This window comes from Cyprinus carpio, chromosome A14 (genome assembly GCF_018340385.1).
Source record: "Cyprinus carpio isolate SPL01 chromosome A14, ASM1834038v1, whole genome shotgun sequence".
Lineage (NCBI taxonomy): Eukaryota > Metazoa > Chordata > Actinopteri > Cypriniformes > Cyprinidae > Cyprinus > Cyprinus carpio.
This window is the reverse complement of record NC_056585.1, coordinates 12,171,643-12,194,427: the sequence shown is the minus strand read 5'-3', so window position 1 is coordinate 12,194,427 and position 22,785 is coordinate 12,171,643. Positions and strand designations below refer to the sequence as shown.

Genomic DNA, 22,785 nt, shown 5'->3' with positions numbered 1-22,785 from the left:
TTTACTTTTCACTGTATAAATTAAGTTTTAGACTTTTTTTGTTTAAAATAGTTTTGTAGTTCTAGTTTTAGTATTCTTAGGGCTGCCATTTAACACAGTGAATGTTTTTTAACAACAATAACAATATTATTATTATTATTAATATTTTCATTATTTAATATATAATTAATAATATAATTATTATTATTATTATTATTATTATTATTATTATTATAAATTCACTTCATGCTCAACCACAGGTCATCTGTGTTTTAAAATAATTAATTAAAACTAAAATAACTTATATTTAAAATAGTGTTGGAGCCATATAATTTTTTTTTTTTTTAGTTGGTCCGACTGTTTATTCTCATTCTTATTTAACAAAATAATAATAACAATAATAATTATTATTATAATTATTATTATTACTGTTTTTTATTTATATAAATATATATTTTATTTTGTTAAAGTGCATTTTATGGCGAATATTCGTGGTTTATAGACATACAACAATTTTATTATCAAATTTATTGAAGGTAACGCTTCAAAGCGCTACACGACCGGCAGATGTCGCCAAAAAATAAAAATAAAAAAAAAATAGAGAAACTTTGAAACAATGAAATGAATAATTTTGAGGTGAATATGATTTTAAAGATTAAAAGACTGCTTATGCACACTGATTAAAACTGCAATAAGACTTGGCCGTAGTACACACATCACCAAGCCAAATGTCACTGGTCAAAAGTGCTTTTGAAACATAATTGTGAACAAAGCAAGCACGCACTCATTAGTTTTTATGATTGGGACGTTTCTTTGACTTTTATTGTTTTATTTTCTATCCCTAACCCTACACTTAACCTTAAATAAACATATTAAGGTTTTCATCGAAACATTAAGCATGTTTCCTAATCCATTTTTAACCTTGGCTTATTCCCACAATGTAGATCATTTTAGATTTTACTATCCTGATGTGAACACACATACATATTCTCAGCGATTTAACATGAAGCAGCATGTAACCTGTTTGATGTCCTCTCAGCATAAGAGCTTTTTGTGCTCCTTATCTCTTTTGTGCAGATCAGCCCAATTCACTTTAAATCCAGCAAACCCTGGAATTTATCACAGGATCTGCATTATTTTGGACTGAGATGGATGACAGTTTTTTTTCAGCCCATTTCAGTAGTATCAGTGCTCCCTCAGAGCAGAAATTCTCATAAAAACACATGAGAAACCACTTTTAATGACCTAAATGTGAAGGTTTACATTTTTCTCTTTGCTGACACATACACACAGGCTGAGCTCAGACAACGTTGTCGTCTCTGCCAGATAACATCACAACGCACACATATTCACGCTGTCCAGATAGCATCCAGGCCTGCTAGAACACAGCTGCTTCAACAAAGAGACGCAAGGAAAACACGACTGATGTTTTATCATTAGTGCCACTTTGGGCACCAACACACTCACAGGTGCAAGAGCTGGAAAACAACACGGGACTGTGTGTTTTTAGCTGGAAATGAAAAAAGTGGTGAGCCTGACAGCGGAAGAGGGTGGCCCTGGAAAATATCAGTTTTATATTGCCTATAAGAATAGAGGGAGGAAAGGGAGAGAAAGTGGCACAGAAAATGTATTCCATCTTCTGGATGGATGAGTCACTCCCTCTCCCGTTTTTCGTAATCTTGTGGGTGGGCTGCTAAATTTAGTGCTGGCGCTGAGCCCTGACAGACAGATAGGCCAGCATCAGCCTCAAAATGAGTCTTCACACACTCTAAGCAAAAAAAAACACATTTGGAAAAGCATTGAATTTGTACATATATCCACTCAGACTGACTGCTGTGTACACACACACACACACACACACACACACACAAACACGACCTTACTGCATCAAGCACAGTCATCAAACATTTTGTGAAATATTTATATGAGAACTCGGCACTCCAGTGTACTGCAGGTGATGTGATGGAGAGGATGTTCTATTTTGATAATGTCACTGGAATCAGATGTCTGGCTCTATTAATACAAAATCCCATTTGAGAGTGTGATAAAGGGACCAGATAGTGAATAAAAGCACCACTCAGCATGATAAAATTTGACCTTTACAAAACTGTCAGCAAGCACAGGCCAATAAAAACCCTTGTTTGAGTCTATAACACAGCAGAACATGTTTAATTCATGAATGGAGTCTCATAAAAACTTTTATTTACATTTTTTATAGTCCAAATAGAAAATGAGGGCTATTTTAGGAATTTTGGTTAATTGTGATTACATTTAAAGACATTTTAATAATAATAATAATACATTAAAAAAAAAAGATCTTATTGGTCAAAAAATAGGCCTTGTTTTCTAGAGCAGTGCATTGATTATTATTATCATTATTATATTTCGAATTCACTGCAAAATTAAAAGAGTATATATCAAAATTAGAAAATGAAGCCTATTTTAGGATTTGGTTCACTGTCATAAAATGTAAAGAAAATTGATTAATAACAATAATAATTTATTATTATTAATATATATAAGTAGCATAGTAATAGTAGTAGTATTAAAAATAATCATCATCACTATCATCAAATATAACATTTTAAAATGAATAGAACAAATGTGCAGAAAAATGTTAATGGTTATAAAAGCAGGCTTCATTTTGTTTATTTTTTATTTTATTTTATTTTGTGGAATGTGAGCCAGACATTTCTTTGTGAGAAGGATTGATTCACTGGTAGCGCTGCATGTATTTTTAGAGGCATATTACTGGCTGTATCACTCCTGTTAAAGGCCTAGAGAACACAAAGAGAGAATAAAACAAGTATCCGTGAATCATCAGACAGGAGATGTCAGGTAAGGCTTGTGCTGTTCTACAGGCGCTGGGCTGGTGGCATTAGCATTAGCAGTAAGCAGTGTGTGTGTGTGTGTGTGTCTGACTCAGCAGAAGTCAAGCGAGAGGAGGGAGAGGGATAATATTATTTCTCACATCATTACAGTGCTGGCAGCACTTTGCTCCCAGACTCCCAAACCCAGGTGATAATTATCACAATATTTCTCTTTCATTACCGTTAAACGGCAGGAAAAGAGAATGTGGGGGGGGGGGGGGGGGGCACAAAACAGGGAGGCTGAAATAAGAATAAAACAGAGACTAAAGGAAATATGTGCATTCCCTACAGAAAAGTACTGTTGAATTATCATGGTATAGTGATGGTATCAGATGGTAATACTATAGTATTTCGATATGCATAGGCCTATACAATGGTACTGAAAGATTACTATACACATATACCATATTTACATGATACTTCAAGGTCAAGGTCTTCTTCAAATCATGTTACACGTCCAGTTATAGACCATATTTCCACAACAGATTCAATCTCACAACATGTCCAGGTCACATTTCACCATAAAAATGAAGTCTATTTTTAGGACCATTAAGATTTTTTGCACTATAAACATTATTTTATCCACAATTTCCATATTTTCTAACTGAAATCACATTACCATGATAAATATTACTTAACATGAGTAATCATATACAATACAAGACAGTACAACAACTGCAATAATGTATAAATAAATTGCATTTTATATATATATATATATATATATATATATATATATATATATATATATATAGTATATATATTTGTTTGCAATTTAGTCATGAGCCATGTACTTCATTGTTATGAAAATAATGCAAAAAAAAAAATCTATATAAAGCATTGAGATTTTTCTTTTGATTAAAAAATATATATATTTTGAAAGAACTTTGCTTTGAAAAATGACCCAGACATGTTTTTAAAAAGGTTTTGTGAGATTCACCCAGTAATACTGCAGCACTTTTGCAAGTGACACTTCAGAATTACCAAATCATCACAAATCTATCTCAAAAATAAGACATCTCACTTTATTTATATTAATATATAGCACATTGCTTTATGGCTGTAGTGTTTTGTATATACTGTATGTGTGATCAGACCTACGTTTGAATTTGTACACTTACACACATTGTAGACAGAGCAGAGCAGAGCAGGTTATGTCTCTCTGTAACAAATATTATACACACGTCCACACACAGGAGAATCGGGCACAGATGGTATAGCAGCAATAACCATTATAATTACGTTCAAACAGACACTCAAAGCTTATATCGTGTATAGACTGTGGTACAGATTGGGTTCTGTTGGGTCTTGATCTACCTGGATACATAAGGACAAATACGGTTCTATGCACAAATTCTCAGAACAAAGATAGTTACGTTTACTTTACAGACACAGAGGTAGTTGATGCATGTTATACTGATGAGAGAGAAAATGCTACGTTTATAGCATGGGATATTTCACAGCGGCATTAAGAAAGTAATCACAGACGGGGAAACAGGACGGCATATTGACTGGTTCACACAGAAAAGAAAAGTCAACATGAACTCAAAATCAACCCTATTTACTTGCGTTTGCACATTCCTGCTCTTACTGTACATGCTTGTCATTCTAAAGAAAATAATATTTCAGTCTTTCTTCTTCAAAATTTCACATTAAATTCATATTGTTAGTTGCCATTTCTTTGCAATTGTTTTGACATATACTAGGAATTGTTTCAAAGTAAATCCTGCAACAGTTTTTTTCAGTTCACCATCCAAACAACTGCCAATACTGTATATAAAGTTAAGTGCCCCCCTACATATTTTTCTCACTGAATACTAGTTTCACTAAAAATACATCATATATAGAAGTAAAATGGGTTGCAAATGACATTTCATGTTGACTTCAACAAAGATCAGTAGCTCGGGAATATCTAATATCTGGGTAGTCTGGAGAGTGAAAGGGTGCTGAGGGATCCTAATAATTTACATTATTGCAGATAATGACTAAACAAATAATCTGAGAAATCACTTAAAGTGAGGTCAGCCTTGCTCTTGAAAATCATATTTCATTCAATAATGCTACATATATGGTGGAAAGAAGTGTTTGGTTAAATGATCACCATTTAAAAAATAAAATAAAAAAAGTGATTCTTTCATGTTCGCAGCCTCTGACATTGATGGAAACTAACAATCCTCAACATCGACTGACAGCTATATTATCTGAGCTGTATGAAATCAGCCAATAATACTGAATATTCTTGAATCATCAGTTACAGCAGATTAAATGTCCCAAAAGAAACATTATGCAAAGCATAATACAAAATGCATTTCAATATAAAAAAATAAATACATCATAGTCTCAACCCCATGAGATGATTAAGACTGACTTAACTTTCTCAGAGCTTCTTTAGTCAAATTCAACACGCGGTCAGCCACCCAGCCCGACTCGATTAACAGAGATACACAAAACAAAACATTCTTTAAAACAAAATAGACTACAATAACATTAGTATTCTTTACAAAACGAATAAGATAAAATAAACTCTTCTTTCAGTATCAACACAGAAAAGTTTATATTTTCCATGCCTGCATTTGTATGTGTACGCATGACTGTGTGTGTGTGTGTGTGTGTGTGTGTGTGTGTGAGGGAGAAAGAATGAAAAAAAGAGACAGATGCAAAAGTGGAAAGGGATAAAGAACGAGATGAAAAATGAGTGTGATCGGGGGTGTGATCGGGAGAGAGAAGACTTGTGTTTGGTGAGCACCAATGGAATATAGCCAGGCTTCTATACCATTGGCATTCCTCTCACTGGCTAGCCAGTGGGAAAAAGCTTTCAATTCCCAAAGGAAGGAACCGAACAAAAAGCAAATCAAACAAACACAAAAAGACTCATTGATACAGTCTGTGAAACCACATTAAGGACTTATAGAGGCCAGGAATAAATTAGGATAAATGCACAGATCCTTATTATGCACAATTCAGACCACACAGACACCCATCGATCCGTCTAATTGACCCATCCATCCATTTATCTCATGAGAGGGTCAGAGGAGATGTCGGGATGTTCTCAGGATGAGATACTCTGTTTGTGTAGTGAAACACTTGAGTTCTCTCAACATTGCAGGTCTGTCAACATCCATCCCATCAAAAATTCTCCACTTTAAGTAGTTTGGTAGAAAAAAGACTCCTTCCTTATTTAGTTTTCCCTTTGAAAGTTCTCAGCGCACTCGTCATCCTTAGCGTCTCACTAGCAGAGTGTCCGTGCCTATGAGGATCCACTGAAGCTGAACAGAATCCCAAAAATGGTTTTGGATAAAGCTCAGTGAGAACTCTATGGTTTACTTTTAGAGCACTGAATATTCCAGCGATACGCTTGAACCACTCAATGTCCATAATACAGTGTCAAATGGTTAAAGGTGCTCTGAAGTTTGGATCATAATGGCAAAAAGCTTCAACAACAGGATCTGATGATATTCCATACACACAGCACAGACATGGATAAACAGTGCAGGAGGAATGAATATGGATCTAATACTGCCGTAATGGTGTGGGGGACACAGCCAGATGGACCAGGGGGAGGGTTTGTGGTTTGTTCCTGAACGCAAACCCTCTTTTTTGGATGAGACCCAAACTTCAGAGTCCATGACAAAAGAATAAGCAAACCTTTGACCTCCTCAAAGCTGTGCAAAGTTTGATCGGTGGATTATACGGGTGGTTTGATTTCTCTATTCGCTTTGGGTTTCACATCTGAAGGAGAATGAGAAGAGGAAAGAGATTACTCATGTTAAAAATACTGAGCAACACTTACTTGAAGCCTTTGATAAACAATTGTAACCGCAAGATAATGCATTAAAATACTCAAACTACCGTTCAAAAGTAAGGACGTTCAAAAGTAACATTTGAAAATGTTTTTGAAAGAAGTATATTATGTTCACTAAGGTTGCATTTATTTGATCGAAAATACAGCAAAAACACTGATTTGATTACAATTTAATATTATTGCAATTGAAATTAACTGTATTATATTAAAATGTTATTTATTCCTTTGATGGTAAATCATTACTCCATAGTGTCCTTCAGAAATCATTCTAACATGCTGATTTGCTGCTCAAGAAACATTTCTTATTATTAACAATGTTAAAAACAGTTGTGCTGCTTAATATTTTATGTGGATACTGTTAATTTTGTTATAATTTAAAATCCCTAAGAAATGGCTAGACATTCTCATTCTAAACAAAATTTGATTGTATAAAAACTTACAGAGATAAAAAGCAGTGAGATAACCTTAAACCTAAACTCAAACACTTTTGATAAATTTAATGCATTCTTGCTGAATAAAATAATTAATTTATAATAATTCATTATATAATTTAAAAAGTCCCAAACGACTGGCTTGGCATTTTCATTTTAAACAGAATTTGACTGTATAAAAAAAAAATCAGTATTTCACTGTATAGAAAAAGTAAATCATTATTTTAATTCATTTTACTAGAAAAGAAAGATCAAACTGTGAAAAATAAAAACATTTTGATAACGTGGATTGCACTAGCATAAGAGATAACCTTAAACCTAACAAACACAGACTAAAAATGATATCAAATTCTTTTTCTTTTCTGCTTGTTCTTTTCTTTTCGGGTCACTGATGGAGAAACACTTTCTTGTGCAATAAACTCCCAAATGAAGGTCTATTTTTAGTACAATGAGCTACATTTGAATAAGTTTGTGTGTGTGTGTGTGTGTGTGTTTACCGGCAGCTGTGCTGGTTAAGTGTCTTCCCTCTCTTTGTACAGCTCATCTCCTTCAAACTACACCTGCATTCACAAGAGGGAGGCTGTGATGTCATCCTGCGGGTGGGGCACGGCGGACACGCCTCTCTGACAGGTGGTGGAGGGGCGGAGCTAGGTGGTAGAGTGGGAAGGGGAGGAGGAGGGGGTGTAGTTGGCACGAGAGTCCTGTTGGCAAGAGAAGACAAAAAAATCAGCTGTTGGTGAGAAATAAAGAGTGCATGACCTTCACATGCCTTAAAGGAACATTAATATATACCAAATATAAACATTTTGTTATTATTTATTATGTGTTAAACTTAGAAAAGGTACAATAGCTTTCAAAAGGCATGGATATGTACTATTTTGGTACTACAGTATGTACCTTTATGGTACTAATGTGCACCTTTTAGGGGTAAATACTGTACAAAGGTGAACATTTTGAAAAGGTACCACCCCACTGATGGCTTTTGTTCCTTTTTTCTGAGCATGCAGTTAACATAAAATATAATTCTAAAGGGTGAAAATATGTAAATTATGACAAAATTTCTTTTTTGGGGGGAGGGGGGGCTATTATTTGAGTTCAGTTTAAAGTGGTGAAAACTGTGAAAAGGTCCTAAAGTTATGAGGAATTTTAAAATAGTAAGAAAAGCCTCCAAGTAATTGAGTAACACAATTCTGATTATAATACTGATTCTGACAAATCCAGCTCCAAGAGAATTATGTAAAACCGTTACAATGGACAAAGAGCATGTCGGTCCTTGCAATCATTAACTTTGCAAAACCAGACCCAAGCCTGCATCTCCACATTAGACTTGAAATTAAATTCAGTAGCAAGCACTAAAAGACCCATAATGCATTCTGATCATGCACCAGCCCTGATCTTCTTTTTGGACGGCACCACAGATATACTCTGGATAGTGTCTGTGGCCGCCAGTTCTTTGATGACTCATTTGTGATATCTCTGATGGGATGGTGGGCTGATGGGGCTGTTTTTGCCATCTCCCCTTTTTCTTTTTTAAACTAAACCAAAACTGGAGAGCAGTGTATAACTGAGAGTTAATTAAGAAAGAAAATCAATCTTTGTGTGGAAGTGGATTGAGAGGCTGATAGGGCCAGTGGAGGGGAGGCCGAGGAAAAGGGAGGGGCGTTCTGGCTGCCAAATTATTATGATTTTTTAATTGTTGCTGACTCCATCCATGGAGGAGTAGATGATGGATAGCAGGGAGGGAAAAACGGTCCAAAAGAAGTGGCCTCCACTTGCCCTCATCAAAAACCAATGTCGAAAAAGCGAAAGTAGAAAAGGAAGGAGAGGAACTGTTGAATTCTTTCCCTGACCAGAATTAATTAATTGTTGTCTGAGTAGAAGTCAATGTTGCATGACTAAACGTGCAATACGGCAAGTTTGAAAAAAGAGGGATTTCGAAGAAAATATTAAGCTCTGGTTGACCAGAAACTCATCCATGGGATTCATGTACACTGTTGCTTTAAAATAGGTTTTAATCTTTAATAATATTGATGGTAGTAAATAAATGAAGGCAAAGCAAAGTTTAATTGTTAAGCATCTTGCTAAACTGCTTCTATTAAATGTCCATCAACAGTAATTTCTACAATGGCAAAAAGGTACCAAAATGTAACATGGTATTCTTCTTTGAAGAAACTTAAAGTGGAAATTAAAATGCTATGGTAAATGAATATGGTAATCATTCCATCTTTTTTTTTCTTTTTTTCCAGTAAAAATATAAAACAGCCTCAAAATAAGATTAAATTGAGTACAATATCAATTTCTTTTTTTTCTTCTTGTTTTAAGCATAAACCTCATTACATTTTGTTATTCAGGATATTTATTTTCTGAAAACGTCCTAATTTTGTGCACAATTTTGCTTCTCATGTACATTTATCTTGTTTTAAGAACATTCAGATGTTTTTACTGGAAATTAAGAAGAAAAAACTGATTAGGAAATAATTTTTGTGTAACATCACAGTATTTTTTTTAAAAACAAATTATGAACTTACGGCTTTTTTCCTATGTGTTTCTTTCGTTTTGGTTTCCCCCTTTGTCGCTGTCTCCCTTTTCTTGTTGTCTGTGGGCCTTGCCTAAAAAAATTACAAAATATAATAAATAAAAACCAATAAAAATAGATAAATAAAGTACATCATCATGATTTAGTTTAGCTAAAATGTGTTTCCACAAACATCGTATGTCAACATAAAAAGTATTAAACTGCATTTTACATGTTTAATTAAGAGATTTAATTCGGAGAGTCTTGAGATGACTTCATTAAGTCTTAATTCTTGTGATCCTTTAGTTCTGGTCTCTCTGAGGCTCCTCAGGGGCCAGTGGACTAATTAAGCAATAAAATGAACGTTCTGTTCCGTTTCCCAACAAAGGAGGGTTCTAGGTTCTGACTCCCTTCCAACAGTGCAAGACGCACGCCAGCTAGACACAAGCACACACACACTCACACACATACACCAAAGCAACTGATTGAGTCTTTTAGAAGTCAGACATCTTTTTGTGCAAATTACAAATGCAGTGTTTTATGCCCTCTACAGACTGTGCGACTTCAGCGGTCTTATTACATTATTACAAACCACACTATGCGACATAGATCTATTATACTTGAGTACAATATGTACATATACTGTGCGATGATGACACATATCAAATCGGAAGCTATGATGCAAGTTAGTATAGAAAAATAAAATGTCATCAGCATGGTAAACAAATAGAGCAAGATAAATCACGCTTTGGCAATTGTGTTTTTTATGTATACTGAAGGGGAGGACAATAAATTCCTTTTGGAATCCCACCTACTGGTATTCCTTTTAGCTCTTTTCACCTCCATCGAATGTCGCATTGATCAGTACGTCTTTTCATGTTGCACTTTTATTGTAGATGAAGGTTGTAGCAGCAAGCAACAGGGAATTCCCTAACAGGGAACTTCTTTATTTTGTCCCATGCAAATCTGTTTTTTCTTTCTTTGATTCTTTTTCAAATGATCCTTTTCCAGAAATGTACCAAAAAAAAGTCACATTAAATGAACAGACACTGGCAATAAGGGGGAGAACTACTTGTAAATCAGGACCAAATTCATGCATTATGTCCCACTTAAAATTAATTAATTATTGCCTGCTCCCATCACAATTCTAAAACCACTATTGGTTTTAATTAGCAAATACTGATGTTAGGATACGCACTTGAATGTGGCTCAATCTTGAAATGAAACTGCCAAAAATAGTGGTGTAAATGTATATAATTAGTTGTTTGAACAAACCCGTAATACTAAATATAAAACTGCATCCCACACGGTTTGTGCAACAGACATAAATAATGCCTCAAATTGTTTGACTCACTGAGGAGAGGTGTGCAATTACTTTTCTAAGCATTCAGATATGTGTGGGGTTTTTTTTGCCTAGAGGATCTTGAACAGGACTATGAAAGAGATATTTAGAAAAAGCAGTAGCTGTTCTCTTTAACATAGGGTCAGTGTAAACTAGTATCAATAGCAGAACAGAGTGAACCACTTCTGCCTTTCACACACAATTAGCTTACCATGCAACCATCTCCATGGAGTTGGTGTGTGTGTGTGTGTGTGTGTGTGTGTGTGTGTGTGTGTGTGTGTGTGTGTGTGTGTGTGTGTGTGTGTGTGTGTGTGTGTGAGTGTGCAGTGGGGCAAAGGGAAGCGCAGGCAAATGCTGTTCACACTGCTGGTGAACCTTCACATCTCTCTCTCTCTCCCACACACACACACACACACACACAAATATACAATTTACCTGGTTGGCTGTGCTGCATAAAGATTTGCTTTTAGCCTGTAGGGAAAGACAGACCGTAAAAACCAAATGGTAATAAAATTGACAATTAATTATAATAACATTATTATATCATAGACACAAGGATATTCAAGTACTGTTATTTTTGCTCATATTTCATCGTTTTAAATAAACCCCTAGTGATAAGTATTAAACTTTGTCCATAATATTGTTTTTTTCCAGTGAAAAAGTCATCTTGTCTGAATCAAAAGATAAACAATCACACATCAATCATCATTGACAAGTGAAAACAGTCCAAGACCGTTCTAAACAAAAATGTCAGTGGATTTTGATATGAAAGGACAACAGGGGATGGACTTTTTCACTAGAGGAAGTGTTATGGATTATGGACTGGTATTGCTCCAGTATGTTTGTGTCAAGCTTTTAGCCTGGTTGTCGGATGAGAAAGAGATTAAATGTAGACGGAATAAATGCTTTAACTAGCAGCGGAGGACTATTATTCTGTTGCTCGGAACTGAAAAAGACATGATGACGGCAGAATTTGGCCCACACGTCGAAATCAAATATTCAAACTGGTTATCCATTTTCTACCCCCAACGTAAAAACAAAAAATCAAGGCGAATTCTTGTTTATTAATTTTTCTGAAGGAAAAAAGGAGCCATTTCCTCATGTTTCTGTTTTCAGTATTAAATAAAAAAAATTAATAAATGCAATTATGTACACGGATTGGCTTGGACTCTCATTCTGACAGCAACCATTCACTGCAGAGGATCCATTGGTGAGCAAGTGATGTATAATGCTAAATTTCTCCAAATCTGTTGCAATGAAATACAAACTCATCTACATCTTGGTTGACCTGAGGATAAGTACATTTTCAGCAAATGTTAATTTTCAGGTGAACTGCTTCTTAAAGCTATGACTTGGATCAGTAAGCAACCACCCAGAACATCCTGGTATCCATCCAAAATTCTTAAGCAACCACATAACAACCATACACAACATTATTAGTATTTATTACTTTGCATACTTCTGCATGAGATAATGTCAGAATTGTGTGAAAGCTAGTAGTATTTAAATGTGCATACACATTTTTCATAAGATAATGGTCCTAGCATGTGAGAGTGTAAACATTATGAGTAAGATAAATGTTTTATTGCATGATAACATGAGCCTTAGTGGAACAATCAGACTGGATGCAGTTAATAATGTTGGCTGGTTGCCTGTGTGCTTAGCGTGGGTGTTAAGTAACTCAGGGTTGGTCAACAGTGGTGAGTTTAGTTTGTACGGGGCAGATCGTTATTACAAAGAGAGGATAGAGAGGCGAGCGCATGTGAATGCTCGTACTGAACGCTCTGCTCCACCCCTGGCCTTAATCCGAACCCCACAACCTCTGAAAAGGCTTTTGAGGAGAACCTCACAATCACCCGATAAAGAGCTGATGTTGACAGCTCGGCTACGCACCAACAGAAGAGTGTTTCGGGGGTGAAGACTTTCTGTGACTGGGTTCAGGAAGTAGTCCGTGGGGAGATGGGGTCATTCCCCATGTGACAAACAGGGTGGAAGTGCATTTGTGTGTGAGAGCGGTGATTTGAAAGTCAGATAGGCTTTGGATTGGTGTGTGTGTGTGTGTGTGGGTGGGTGGGTTTACTTAGATATTCCTAGGGGATGAAATTCCCCCCACAAGTTGGCAAAATGTGACAAAACCTTCTTTCTGAGTGTTTTTTAAGGGTAAAATGATTCATAATATAGTAAATATTCCTGATAATGAATAAGGTCATGTTAACTGTGCTCTTTTATCAAACAATGATTTTTGACAATTAACAGTTTCGCTCCATGTTTCACTACAGTTCAAAGCTTGGGGTCAGTAAGATTTTCGAAAATGTATTTGAAAGAAGTATCTGCATTTATTTAATCAAAACAAATAATAATAATATTAATAATGATGATGATGTTATTATATTTGAAAACAATGGGTTTAATGTGAATATATTTTAAAATGTAATTTATTGCTGTGATGAAAAGCTGAATTTTCAGTATCATTACTCCAGTCTTCAGTGTCACATGATCCTTCAGAAATCATTTAAATATGCTGATTTGCTGCTCAATAACCATTTTTAATTGTTATCAATGTTGAAAACAGTTGTACAGCTTAATAATACTTAAAACATATATACTTAAACTATTATTTTTCAGCGCATCAATTTTTTATAGCAATAAAAAAGTCTTTACTGTCTCTTTATTGAATATATATATATATATATATATATATATATATATATATATATATATATATATATATATATATACATATACATATATACATATATATATATGAAAAAAAAAATAGTGTACTGACCCCAAATTGTTGAACAGTAGTGTATAAAAACCTTTGCTTACTCAGCATGTTTGTTTATGTTTCGATGTCAAAACTAAAGAAGAACCTTATGATTTCAAAGTCTTTTCCCTCAAGTTTTCAGGTTTTTATAATGATCTGTTTTTAGTAATTATCAGGATTTTGTTGTACATATAATTTATTTTTTCATTCTACAAATGCAAAATGATTTTGTTTATTTAGGGTTCAGGTGCCGTTCACTCAGAACATGTTCTCATGATCCTTGCAGTTTTTAAATATCTTCTCAGATGCATTGGTCTTCGATGTTGCATCACAGTTTTTCAGTGTTTGGTGCCACAAGCACAGCGATTTTAAGATGGTGCATCAAATTAAAAGCAGTTCAACTGTTACCATTCCATTTCAAAGTTCTAGAATTTTTTAAGCACGAGAGCATGTCATGTGTACTCCCCCTTAGGGTTTGGGTTAGCTCTGTAAGTCATAATTATTAGCTTTATATTAAAACAACATAAGTCTATGGTATGCTGACCTTATTAACATTGCTAGGTTTGTGTGTGTGTCTGTGTGTGTGTGAGCATGTATCTCACCTGCACTCACACTGGTTATGTTCGACAAAAGGCAGCTGCACAAGTTCATGCTTCATGTATGAGGTCCTCATGAGCTGTGGAGTTCAACAGAGCAGGAGTCAGAGTTAAAATGCATGTGCGCGCACACACACACACACACACACACACACACACACACACACACAGACACACACACACGCACAGATGCACAGTCTGTTCTGCATAGTAATGAATACGTATTTTTTCACACAATCTCTCTATAAATTATTTGTTATGTGTATATAGTGATGAATTTCACTAGAAACTCCATCTAGCCACACTGAATATGTATGACTAACTCATGCTGTGTGTGTGTGTGTGTGTGTGTGTGTGTGTGTGTGTGTGTGTGTGTGTGTGTGTGTATTTCTGGATGTTTTATTCACCATTCTAAGCCGTGAGGTTTGAGATCTTGAGATACGGGGTGTGTTTGTGTGTGGAAGTACTTCGCCCCTAAAAATCTTTCATTGTTGAAGTATAATGATATACAGAGGTCCCTAAATGTATTTGGACAATTCAGCCACATTTAAGAATGTATGTATGCATTAGACAACAAAATATCAAAACAAATAGCATTTATATTAAAGACATACTGTATACAGTAGCTCAAGCATGTTTTTTTTTTTTAATCAAAACATTTCACAAAAATAACTTTGTTGGGTTATCAATGTTAAAGTAATAGATATACTGTTCAAAATGAAGAAAAAAAGACACTGGATGTCAAATGTTTGTGGAACATGTTCACAATTAATGTGAGGAACTGCACCTGTGTGAACTCTGCATTAGGTGCATTGGTGTGTGTGTGTGTGTGTGTGTGTGTGTGTGTGTGTGTGTGTGTGTGTGTGTGTGTGTGTGTGTGTGTGTACCTCCATGACAAGTGTGTGTGTTCGAGACGGCACACACTCCAGCGCTTCATCGGAGCAGCAGCCTCCACAGCGGCGCAGTGTTACACACGACGGCAGGAAGAGATGATTTGTCTCCCACGGAAACTCCCGCCAAACTTCCACCAGCGTCTCTCTGGGATGACATCCGCTTCTTTGATACACATCTAACCACCTCACCACTGAGAGATAGAATATATGAATAACACTGAACAAGAAAACTCTTCACTCTTTATGGAAAGTTCCAGGTTCAACACAGAATCTGTGAAAACTCTGTTTACATTAACACATTCTGGAAGGTTAATTAGACAACCTGCTTCATCATTACATGAAAACGACATTATACATGCGCATAAATGGATTATAAATCACATATACACATAAATATTGATGCAAGGATCTAAATTATTGATGCAATATCCATTTTGTGTAGATGTGTTATCAACAGAATTCCTGTTGCTTGATTTTTCTCTAAGTGTAAACAATCTGTTCCTATCATGACACACCAGTCTCATCTCATGTGAACATGTGTAATGTTCAAGTCTTGTGGCTTGTACTTTAAAAACAATATGTATATATTGTATATTGTATATATTGTATGTGTGTGTGTGTATATATATATATATATATATATATATATATGTGTGTGTGTGTGTGTGTGTGTATATTGCAAAATAAAATATAAACACAATTTTAATTAAAGTGTTACATTATTATGTAGATTCTTTCAGTGAACTTCCAATAAAATAAATAATCACTGAAATCTAGGTTAACACTCTACCGTTTAAAAGTCACTAAGATAACAACAGTAATATTGTGAACTATTATTCTAATTTAAAATAACTGTTTCTATTTGAATATAATTTAAAATGTAATTTATAAGATGATGCAAAGCTGAATTTTCTCCTGTCTTCAATGTACCATTTCCTTCAGAAATCATTCTAATATGCTGATTTGCTGCTCAAGCAACATTTCTTATTATTATGATTGTTTGATGCTGATGTGATGTTTATTATTTTTGTGGGATATTGTGATATTTTGTGATTTTTTTTATTTTTTTTTTATTTATTGCAGAAATCTTTTGTAGATATCTTTACTTTCACTTTTGAACTATTTGATGAATCCTTGCTGAATTAAAATATTAATTTATTTAAAACAAAAGAAACTGTAGGTGTACTGTATGCTGTACTGTAGGTGGCCTTTATGGTGCAATGCAATGACACAGTATCTGCCAAAGAGGTGTTTTTCCATTAGCATTGAGGACCAGAATGATTCATTTTATTATACTCTGTTTTATTATATATCATATAACCTCACTAAACTAGTAGTACACCTATGGGAATAAGACAACAAAAAAAAAAGCAAGGCTCACTACCTTCTCCAGATTTGTGGCTCTCTGTTGGCATCCAATGGTTTGACTAGAGGAAAGGAAACAGACAAAGCATCAGATGCAACATACAGAAGAGGCAATAACAAAAGTGCACACTCTATATGATGCCATGAAGGGCTGATTCCAGTCAACATAATGCTGAAAACATTTACTTATAATGATTTTCTAGTGTTTATTTGTGCCAGAGCAGCATAAAGGTGGATGTCAGCACACATTCACACAAACACGCCCCGCATACGGCGAGATCCGCGCACTGAAACAAGGTCACTGCTGAGGGAGAAAGCAGACTTTGCACTGCAGCGCAAATAACACACATACACTGCTTCCTTGCACCATGTCTGACTGCTTACTGTGTGGGTAGTTTTTCTAATGTGTGTTGTAATAATGTGTTTTTCTAATGTCCAATGTGTGACAATTGCTTTATAGGTGATTTTACACTGAAATAGGCCAGCACATTCAGTTTATACCCTCACAAAGTCAGTGTTTGTGTGCATTTATGCTGAAACAAAGGCATCAAATAAAGTTTTAATGCAATTAAACACAATATTTATCAGAAAACAGGCAGATCATTGCACGCAGGCAGGCGTCTGCAGATTGCATGTTGCAATATGAGGGTTGAGTCGGTCAATTCCTCATCTACCTCCTCCCTTGGTGCCATTGTGAAATACAGCAGCCAGCTCAGAGCTGGCATGGCGACTGGCACACACACACACACAGACACACACACACACACACACACACACACACACATTAACATTCACTTTCTCTCTCTGAAATGCACACACACTGATAATTACAGTGGTTCCAGTTTTTTTTTTTTTTTTGCAGCAGCAGCAGTTGGCTGGATTTGGCTGCATCATGGCTCTTTCTAAGAGCGACTGAGTTTGAGCACCAATCATCAGCTCAGCTGCCTCATTCTCCCACAATCCCCCTCCACCTGCAGCCCATGGATCAGTCTGGCGTCTGTGAATGGACTCGAGCATTAAGAACTGAGGTTTTCAGTCTGAACAGCAGGTATCAGGCACTGCTATAGCTGATCCATGACCACATGGAAAATCAGGGATTTTTTTATTTTAAACCTGAAAATAAACAACGTTTTAGGATGTTCAAGCATGAAAACTATAGAAAATTTATGATGTAAAATAAAGAAAAATATTTACGATTCCGCACCTCACTGAAAAAAAATTGTGTATGAATTTGTTATTTAGAAAAAAAAATTCATTCAAAAATGAATACTAGTAAATTTCACAAAGGATTACAAATAAACAACAAGAAACATGTTGAACTGAACATGAAACTCTCAAGTAGAAAGACTGAGATAGTATTTTCTAAAACACACTTTAATCTGTTTAATTTACTTCAAATTAAATTAATCTCAGACATTTTTTACTTTGTATTTCTATGTCACTAATTGAACATTATTATGCTGATATTATTTTGATTAAAAAAAAAAGCAAATAGGTGCATTTTCACTAGTGGTCTCAGATTTCTGGACTGCACTGCACTTTCTGGATTGCAAACAGAAAATTCTAGACATCACCGACTGCCAGTGTTGCCAGGGTCGTGGTTTTCCCACACAATTGGCCTATTTTGAAAATGCAGCCTTGGAAAAGATTTTTTGGGCTAGTTTTTTTTTAATGTACCATGGCTGCAGAATGTTTATCTGTAGACAAAGAACAATGAAAATAGCTGTTTTTATTATGTACTATGTTTTGCCATCTTTATTTTTAAGTGTATTGATCCTTGGAGTATCTGGCAACCCAAGGACTGCAAGTATAAAGAGAAATTATGGGGGTCATGTTTGATGTTACCTCTCAAACTACAGATTACACGAGTTTCACCAACATCAGGAACTGGATTTTAAGGCAGGTTAACTGAGTTTGGCATTAATTGCACAATGATGCTTGTGTGAAGACAAAACAAGACTGACTGTGGAAAGAAGAGTGCTTCAAAAAGAAATTGTCCTAAGATCATAGAATATTCATTGTGATGTGTACAAACTACAATGTGTTTAAAGAACTGGGGAAGTACAACTATTTCTTTGTAGCAAATTGTGAAATTTACAAGCAATTTCTGAGTGAAAACTATTAAAGTCGATTTTTTCCAGTGTAGTTTTCATTCCTTTTGGGAGAGTAGTCAGCTTTGGGATGAAAATTTGTCTCAGACCTGGCAACCCTGATCACTGCCCATCTGGCAATAGCAACTTCAACATCACTGCGCACGTGACACAGAGAAACCTAAAGGTCACAGGGTTAAACTTTTGAAAATCATCCCATACCTCACCATGGATTTGAGGTGCACTTACAACCAGCAGCATGCAAAGTCATGCAGTGCAACATTAGGAAGGTTTACATTTCACAGCATCTTCAGCATCATCAAATTAAATATACTAGCGTCAAACTGCAGGCTTAAATAAATAAACGAAGTTTCAGCTAAACACAACAGGACAGACGATTAGTGGAGCTGCATCATTGCGAAGACTTATGATATGCATCCATAAAGCAGAGCTCCGGTCACACGTACACCGACCACATACCGCTGCGCTCACGGATAACGGAGATGCGCAAATTCAGTGCATTCTGCCATCCTGCCTTCATATTCATCTCGCAACGCTATTGGTGCTAACAATAGGTGTCATATACTGATGGCTGTATGTTGACAAAAACTTGTATAAGTGACGATAAAGATAAGAAAAGATGTGCGTCACTGTCTGTCCTTCTGCGACCCAGCACAAAAAAAAAAAAAAAGGTTTAGGACAATCATATTACAATACATAAATATTTATTAAATATATTATTCCAATACCATATTTAATAATCGCAAAAAATATTATTTAATACCCATTAGTAGGCTACTATACGAGATATAGCCTATTATATATTTATATATATTTTTCATGCTGCCAAACGTCAATGACCGTCAGGTTATTTCAACACATAAAATGCTCAGAATAGTGTAGTGCATTAACTCAGCTCTGTAAGATACATTTTACAAGCAAAAGAGAGGAATCTGCCATAATAAAAGATACTTATCAGATCTGATGTGATAAAAGACAGCAATACAAGAGTAGTTAAATTATTTAAATTTAAGCTTAAAGATTATAAAGAACACACACTTTAAAACAGCTAATTAAACAGTAAGTATTGTACCTGACCACTGTTATGCTGCTTTTTAAATAATGAAAAAAATATTATTATTATTATTATTATTATTAAAAACATGTTCTTACCGGTGTTTTGGCACATTGTGTTGGTATCCTGGTAAATGAGACGAACTGAAACATTCCCAGAATAACTCTCAGCTTGATCCCCATTGTTTGAGTTCACCAAGAAAAGTCAGAAATAGTTGTCTAAATAATATAGGTATAGAAGCTCCAACGTCCAGTGCTTAGAGTTGTTAATAATGAATGATTATTCCACTTTCACACCCGAATCCAACATCTTTAATCCAAACAGTGACAATTTACTCAGTAGATTCTCAAAAAACAAGGCAATTGTCATCCCTTTCATGGTTTAATTAGGAAATAAAAAGTTGTAAATTAGGTAAATGAAGAAATAGACACAACACGGACTCCTTGAGTATAAAATCTGGCTTTTGAGATGCTTATGGCCGTGGCGCGTATTTATTACAAATAACTAGCCCTATAGCTACAATAAATCCCAAAATATGTTATTTTACAGGAGAGTTTTCCATGCATTCCATTTATACCGGCTCCCTCGCAGCAGAATTCCCGGTGGCACTAGAGTGCGTCCTTATGGTGCAGAGAAATATATCCGGTAACAAATAAATATATCCTCAAGAATCGATGTTATGAGCCTCCTGAAGGTCTCTGCGTCTCCCATCCGGCATTTCAGACCCGCTTTGTGCGGCGCATCCCGTGCTACTGTAGGTCACCACTGAAATCATACCCACCAAAACCCATGATGACGCTTTGCTTGTCAGACACAAGATCTTATAATTAAAATGTTCGACATATACCTAACCTACATTGTCAGCATGCGCAATGCAATGCACGTGCGCCTATATGAAATAAGAATGAGAGAAATGCACCTTGATATGGTTAAGGTCGGTTTCTCCGGTCTCTTATTTGCCCTTCAGGACTCACACGCTCCGCAACTCTCGGTGCGCGTCACCGTCTCGCTCGTGGAACTTTTCTTTTTTTTTCCTCCTGACGCGCAGACTTTGCTCGCGCGCAAACCAGCACAGGTGTAATGCTCGCTCCTCGCGAGGGGGACAAATATTAACCGACTTCCCCTGTCTATTTTTGAGTGCTTTTCCCTGTCAGGGCGTCTTTTAAGGAGACATGCATTTCACAAAGAGTTTAGAGAGAGAGATAATTATAAAAGGGCTGGTTTCGTTCCTGGATGTAGATTGATTGACATACAGCAGCGACAAACAGTTAAAAACGAAACTGCGCTGCTGTTTCCTTAAGGAGCTAAATCGCACAGCAGATCTAACCTAGTCCAGTTGATATTTAATAATACTTTTGACCAGTTACCATTTGAATCACATTTTAAGGTTACGCTACCATATAAAACATTTTTACAGTGTAAAAACGGCTATGACGCGAAACACCTGTTCACCTGGCGGCACCCATAGAGACTACTGTCAACCGGGACTATATTTTCCTGCGGAAGAATGGAACTTAAAGGGACAGTTCACCACCCAAACTTTCACTTGCTTATTAAATAGAAGCATTGTAAAGAAGTTTTAATACCATTTTCTAAATCAATTAACACTTTGCTGTGTACCATGCTTAACAACGGCCAAGTAGAGTCAGAGATTACAAACTTTCGCTTGCTAATGAAAAAAAAATGGATTTAGAAAAAATTGTTTTAAATCCATTTTGTAAAGCAATCTAAGCCTTTTCTGTGCATCAACAGCTATGACTCTATTATAAACAACACATCCTTATTAAGTCACTACTGTGACTTTATCTTCAGATGTAAAATGAGTTGAACAGCATCTGAACTGATTGATTCAACAAACAAACCTGACTTTGCTTGCATGTGAAGACCCCCAACTTTAGCCACAGGTATGTTTGGGTTATACCAAGCAAAAAAAATCCATGTGGGCTTCAGGAATGCAGGCTGTTCTATCTCTCCTGGACTGCCAACAGCATTAAAGCTGACAACTGCCAAGAGCTCTTTCAGAGTATAACTCTCTAAAGGCCTTCTGGAAAACCCAGAGTGGTCAGGAGAGAAGGTCCAGCCATCACATATCCAAATAAACAAACTAGGCCAAGGTCACAAGATTTCACCATCAATACTGCTGAACTGTGGGCAATGTTGTTCGTACTTCTGTGAAGACTCTCCAGACGGTGCCCTTAAAGTGTTTCAAAACTTAAAAATTTCTCTTAGACAGAAAAGCAGATTAAAAATCATCACTGAATCTGTCCCTGACTCATTCCTGAAAGCTAGTATCTCCAAGATCAGACCTGAGCATAGAGGAGCACCTGCATATGGGCCCATGCCATATCAGTAAACCACATCAGACTGAGTCCCAGGACGTGGAGTCACAGAACAGCCCAGATCATCAACATCTGCACAGGCTTTGGTAATGTGCGGCTTCTGTAACATTCATCTACTGCAGTGGATTCTCGAATGTCTGGAAAGAACATTGCAAATTTGGAATGACGTAGTAGAGGTTTTTGTTTGCTAAGAGGAGTTAAAAAGCGGGGCATGTTATTGCTGTAATATAATTTCACTATGTGTTTTTACTGTATTTTTGATCAAATAAATGCAGCCTTGGTAAGCATAAGAGACTTCTTTCAAAAATATTAAAAATGGTTGTATGTAAGAAAAGAGGAGAAGCAAAAATCTACAGAAACACACATTTGTGCAGATGAAAACCTTTACATAACTGAGATCCATATAATCTTTATAATTATTAATCACTTCAAAACCCAGTAACATTCAGGCTTGCATTAGAGTGATTTCACACCAAATCAATATTTGATTTATAAAGATGAAGGCTCTCTGCTAATTTAAAATGAATGTCTTTTGAAGAATTTACAATAAATGTCAAACTCTAAAATTACTTTTCCATTCTTCAAATAATGGAATGATTCAGATCTCTAAAAAGATTTCATGTTGGGATCTATGCCTTGTGACATCAGGGATCTGCAAAGAGTTTAGATGCAGGATAAGAGACTTGAAATGCATTTATTATGCAGCCTAGATCTGTTACAT

At 35.7% G+C, this 22,785-nt stretch overlaps 2 protein-coding genes across 2 annotated transcripts in view; one reads left to right on the top strand and one right to left on the bottom strand.

Annotated features, from left to right (window-relative positions):
• LOC109066939 (sorting nexin-25) overlaps positions 1-22,785 on the top strand; it is an 825,452-nt gene that overhangs the window by 116,477 nt on the left and 686,190 nt on the right. The gene's annotated exons all lie outside the window — the stretch shown is intronic.
• On the bottom strand, positions 3,854-21,022 carry LOC109101644 (vascular endothelial growth factor A-like). Its single transcript, XM_042770676.1, has 8 exons — positions 19,824-21,022; positions 16,580-16,622; positions 15,190-15,386; positions 14,309-14,382; positions 11,375-11,410; positions 9,611-9,691; positions 7,580-7,783; positions 3,854-6,578 (listed from the first exon to the last, which is right to left on the bottom strand). Exons 1-8 carry the CDS (start codon positions 19,905-19,907, stop codon positions 6,557-6,559), a joined length of 741 nt encoding a protein of 246 aa, XP_042626610.1. The 5' UTR covers positions 19,908-21,022; the 3' UTR covers positions 3,854-6,556.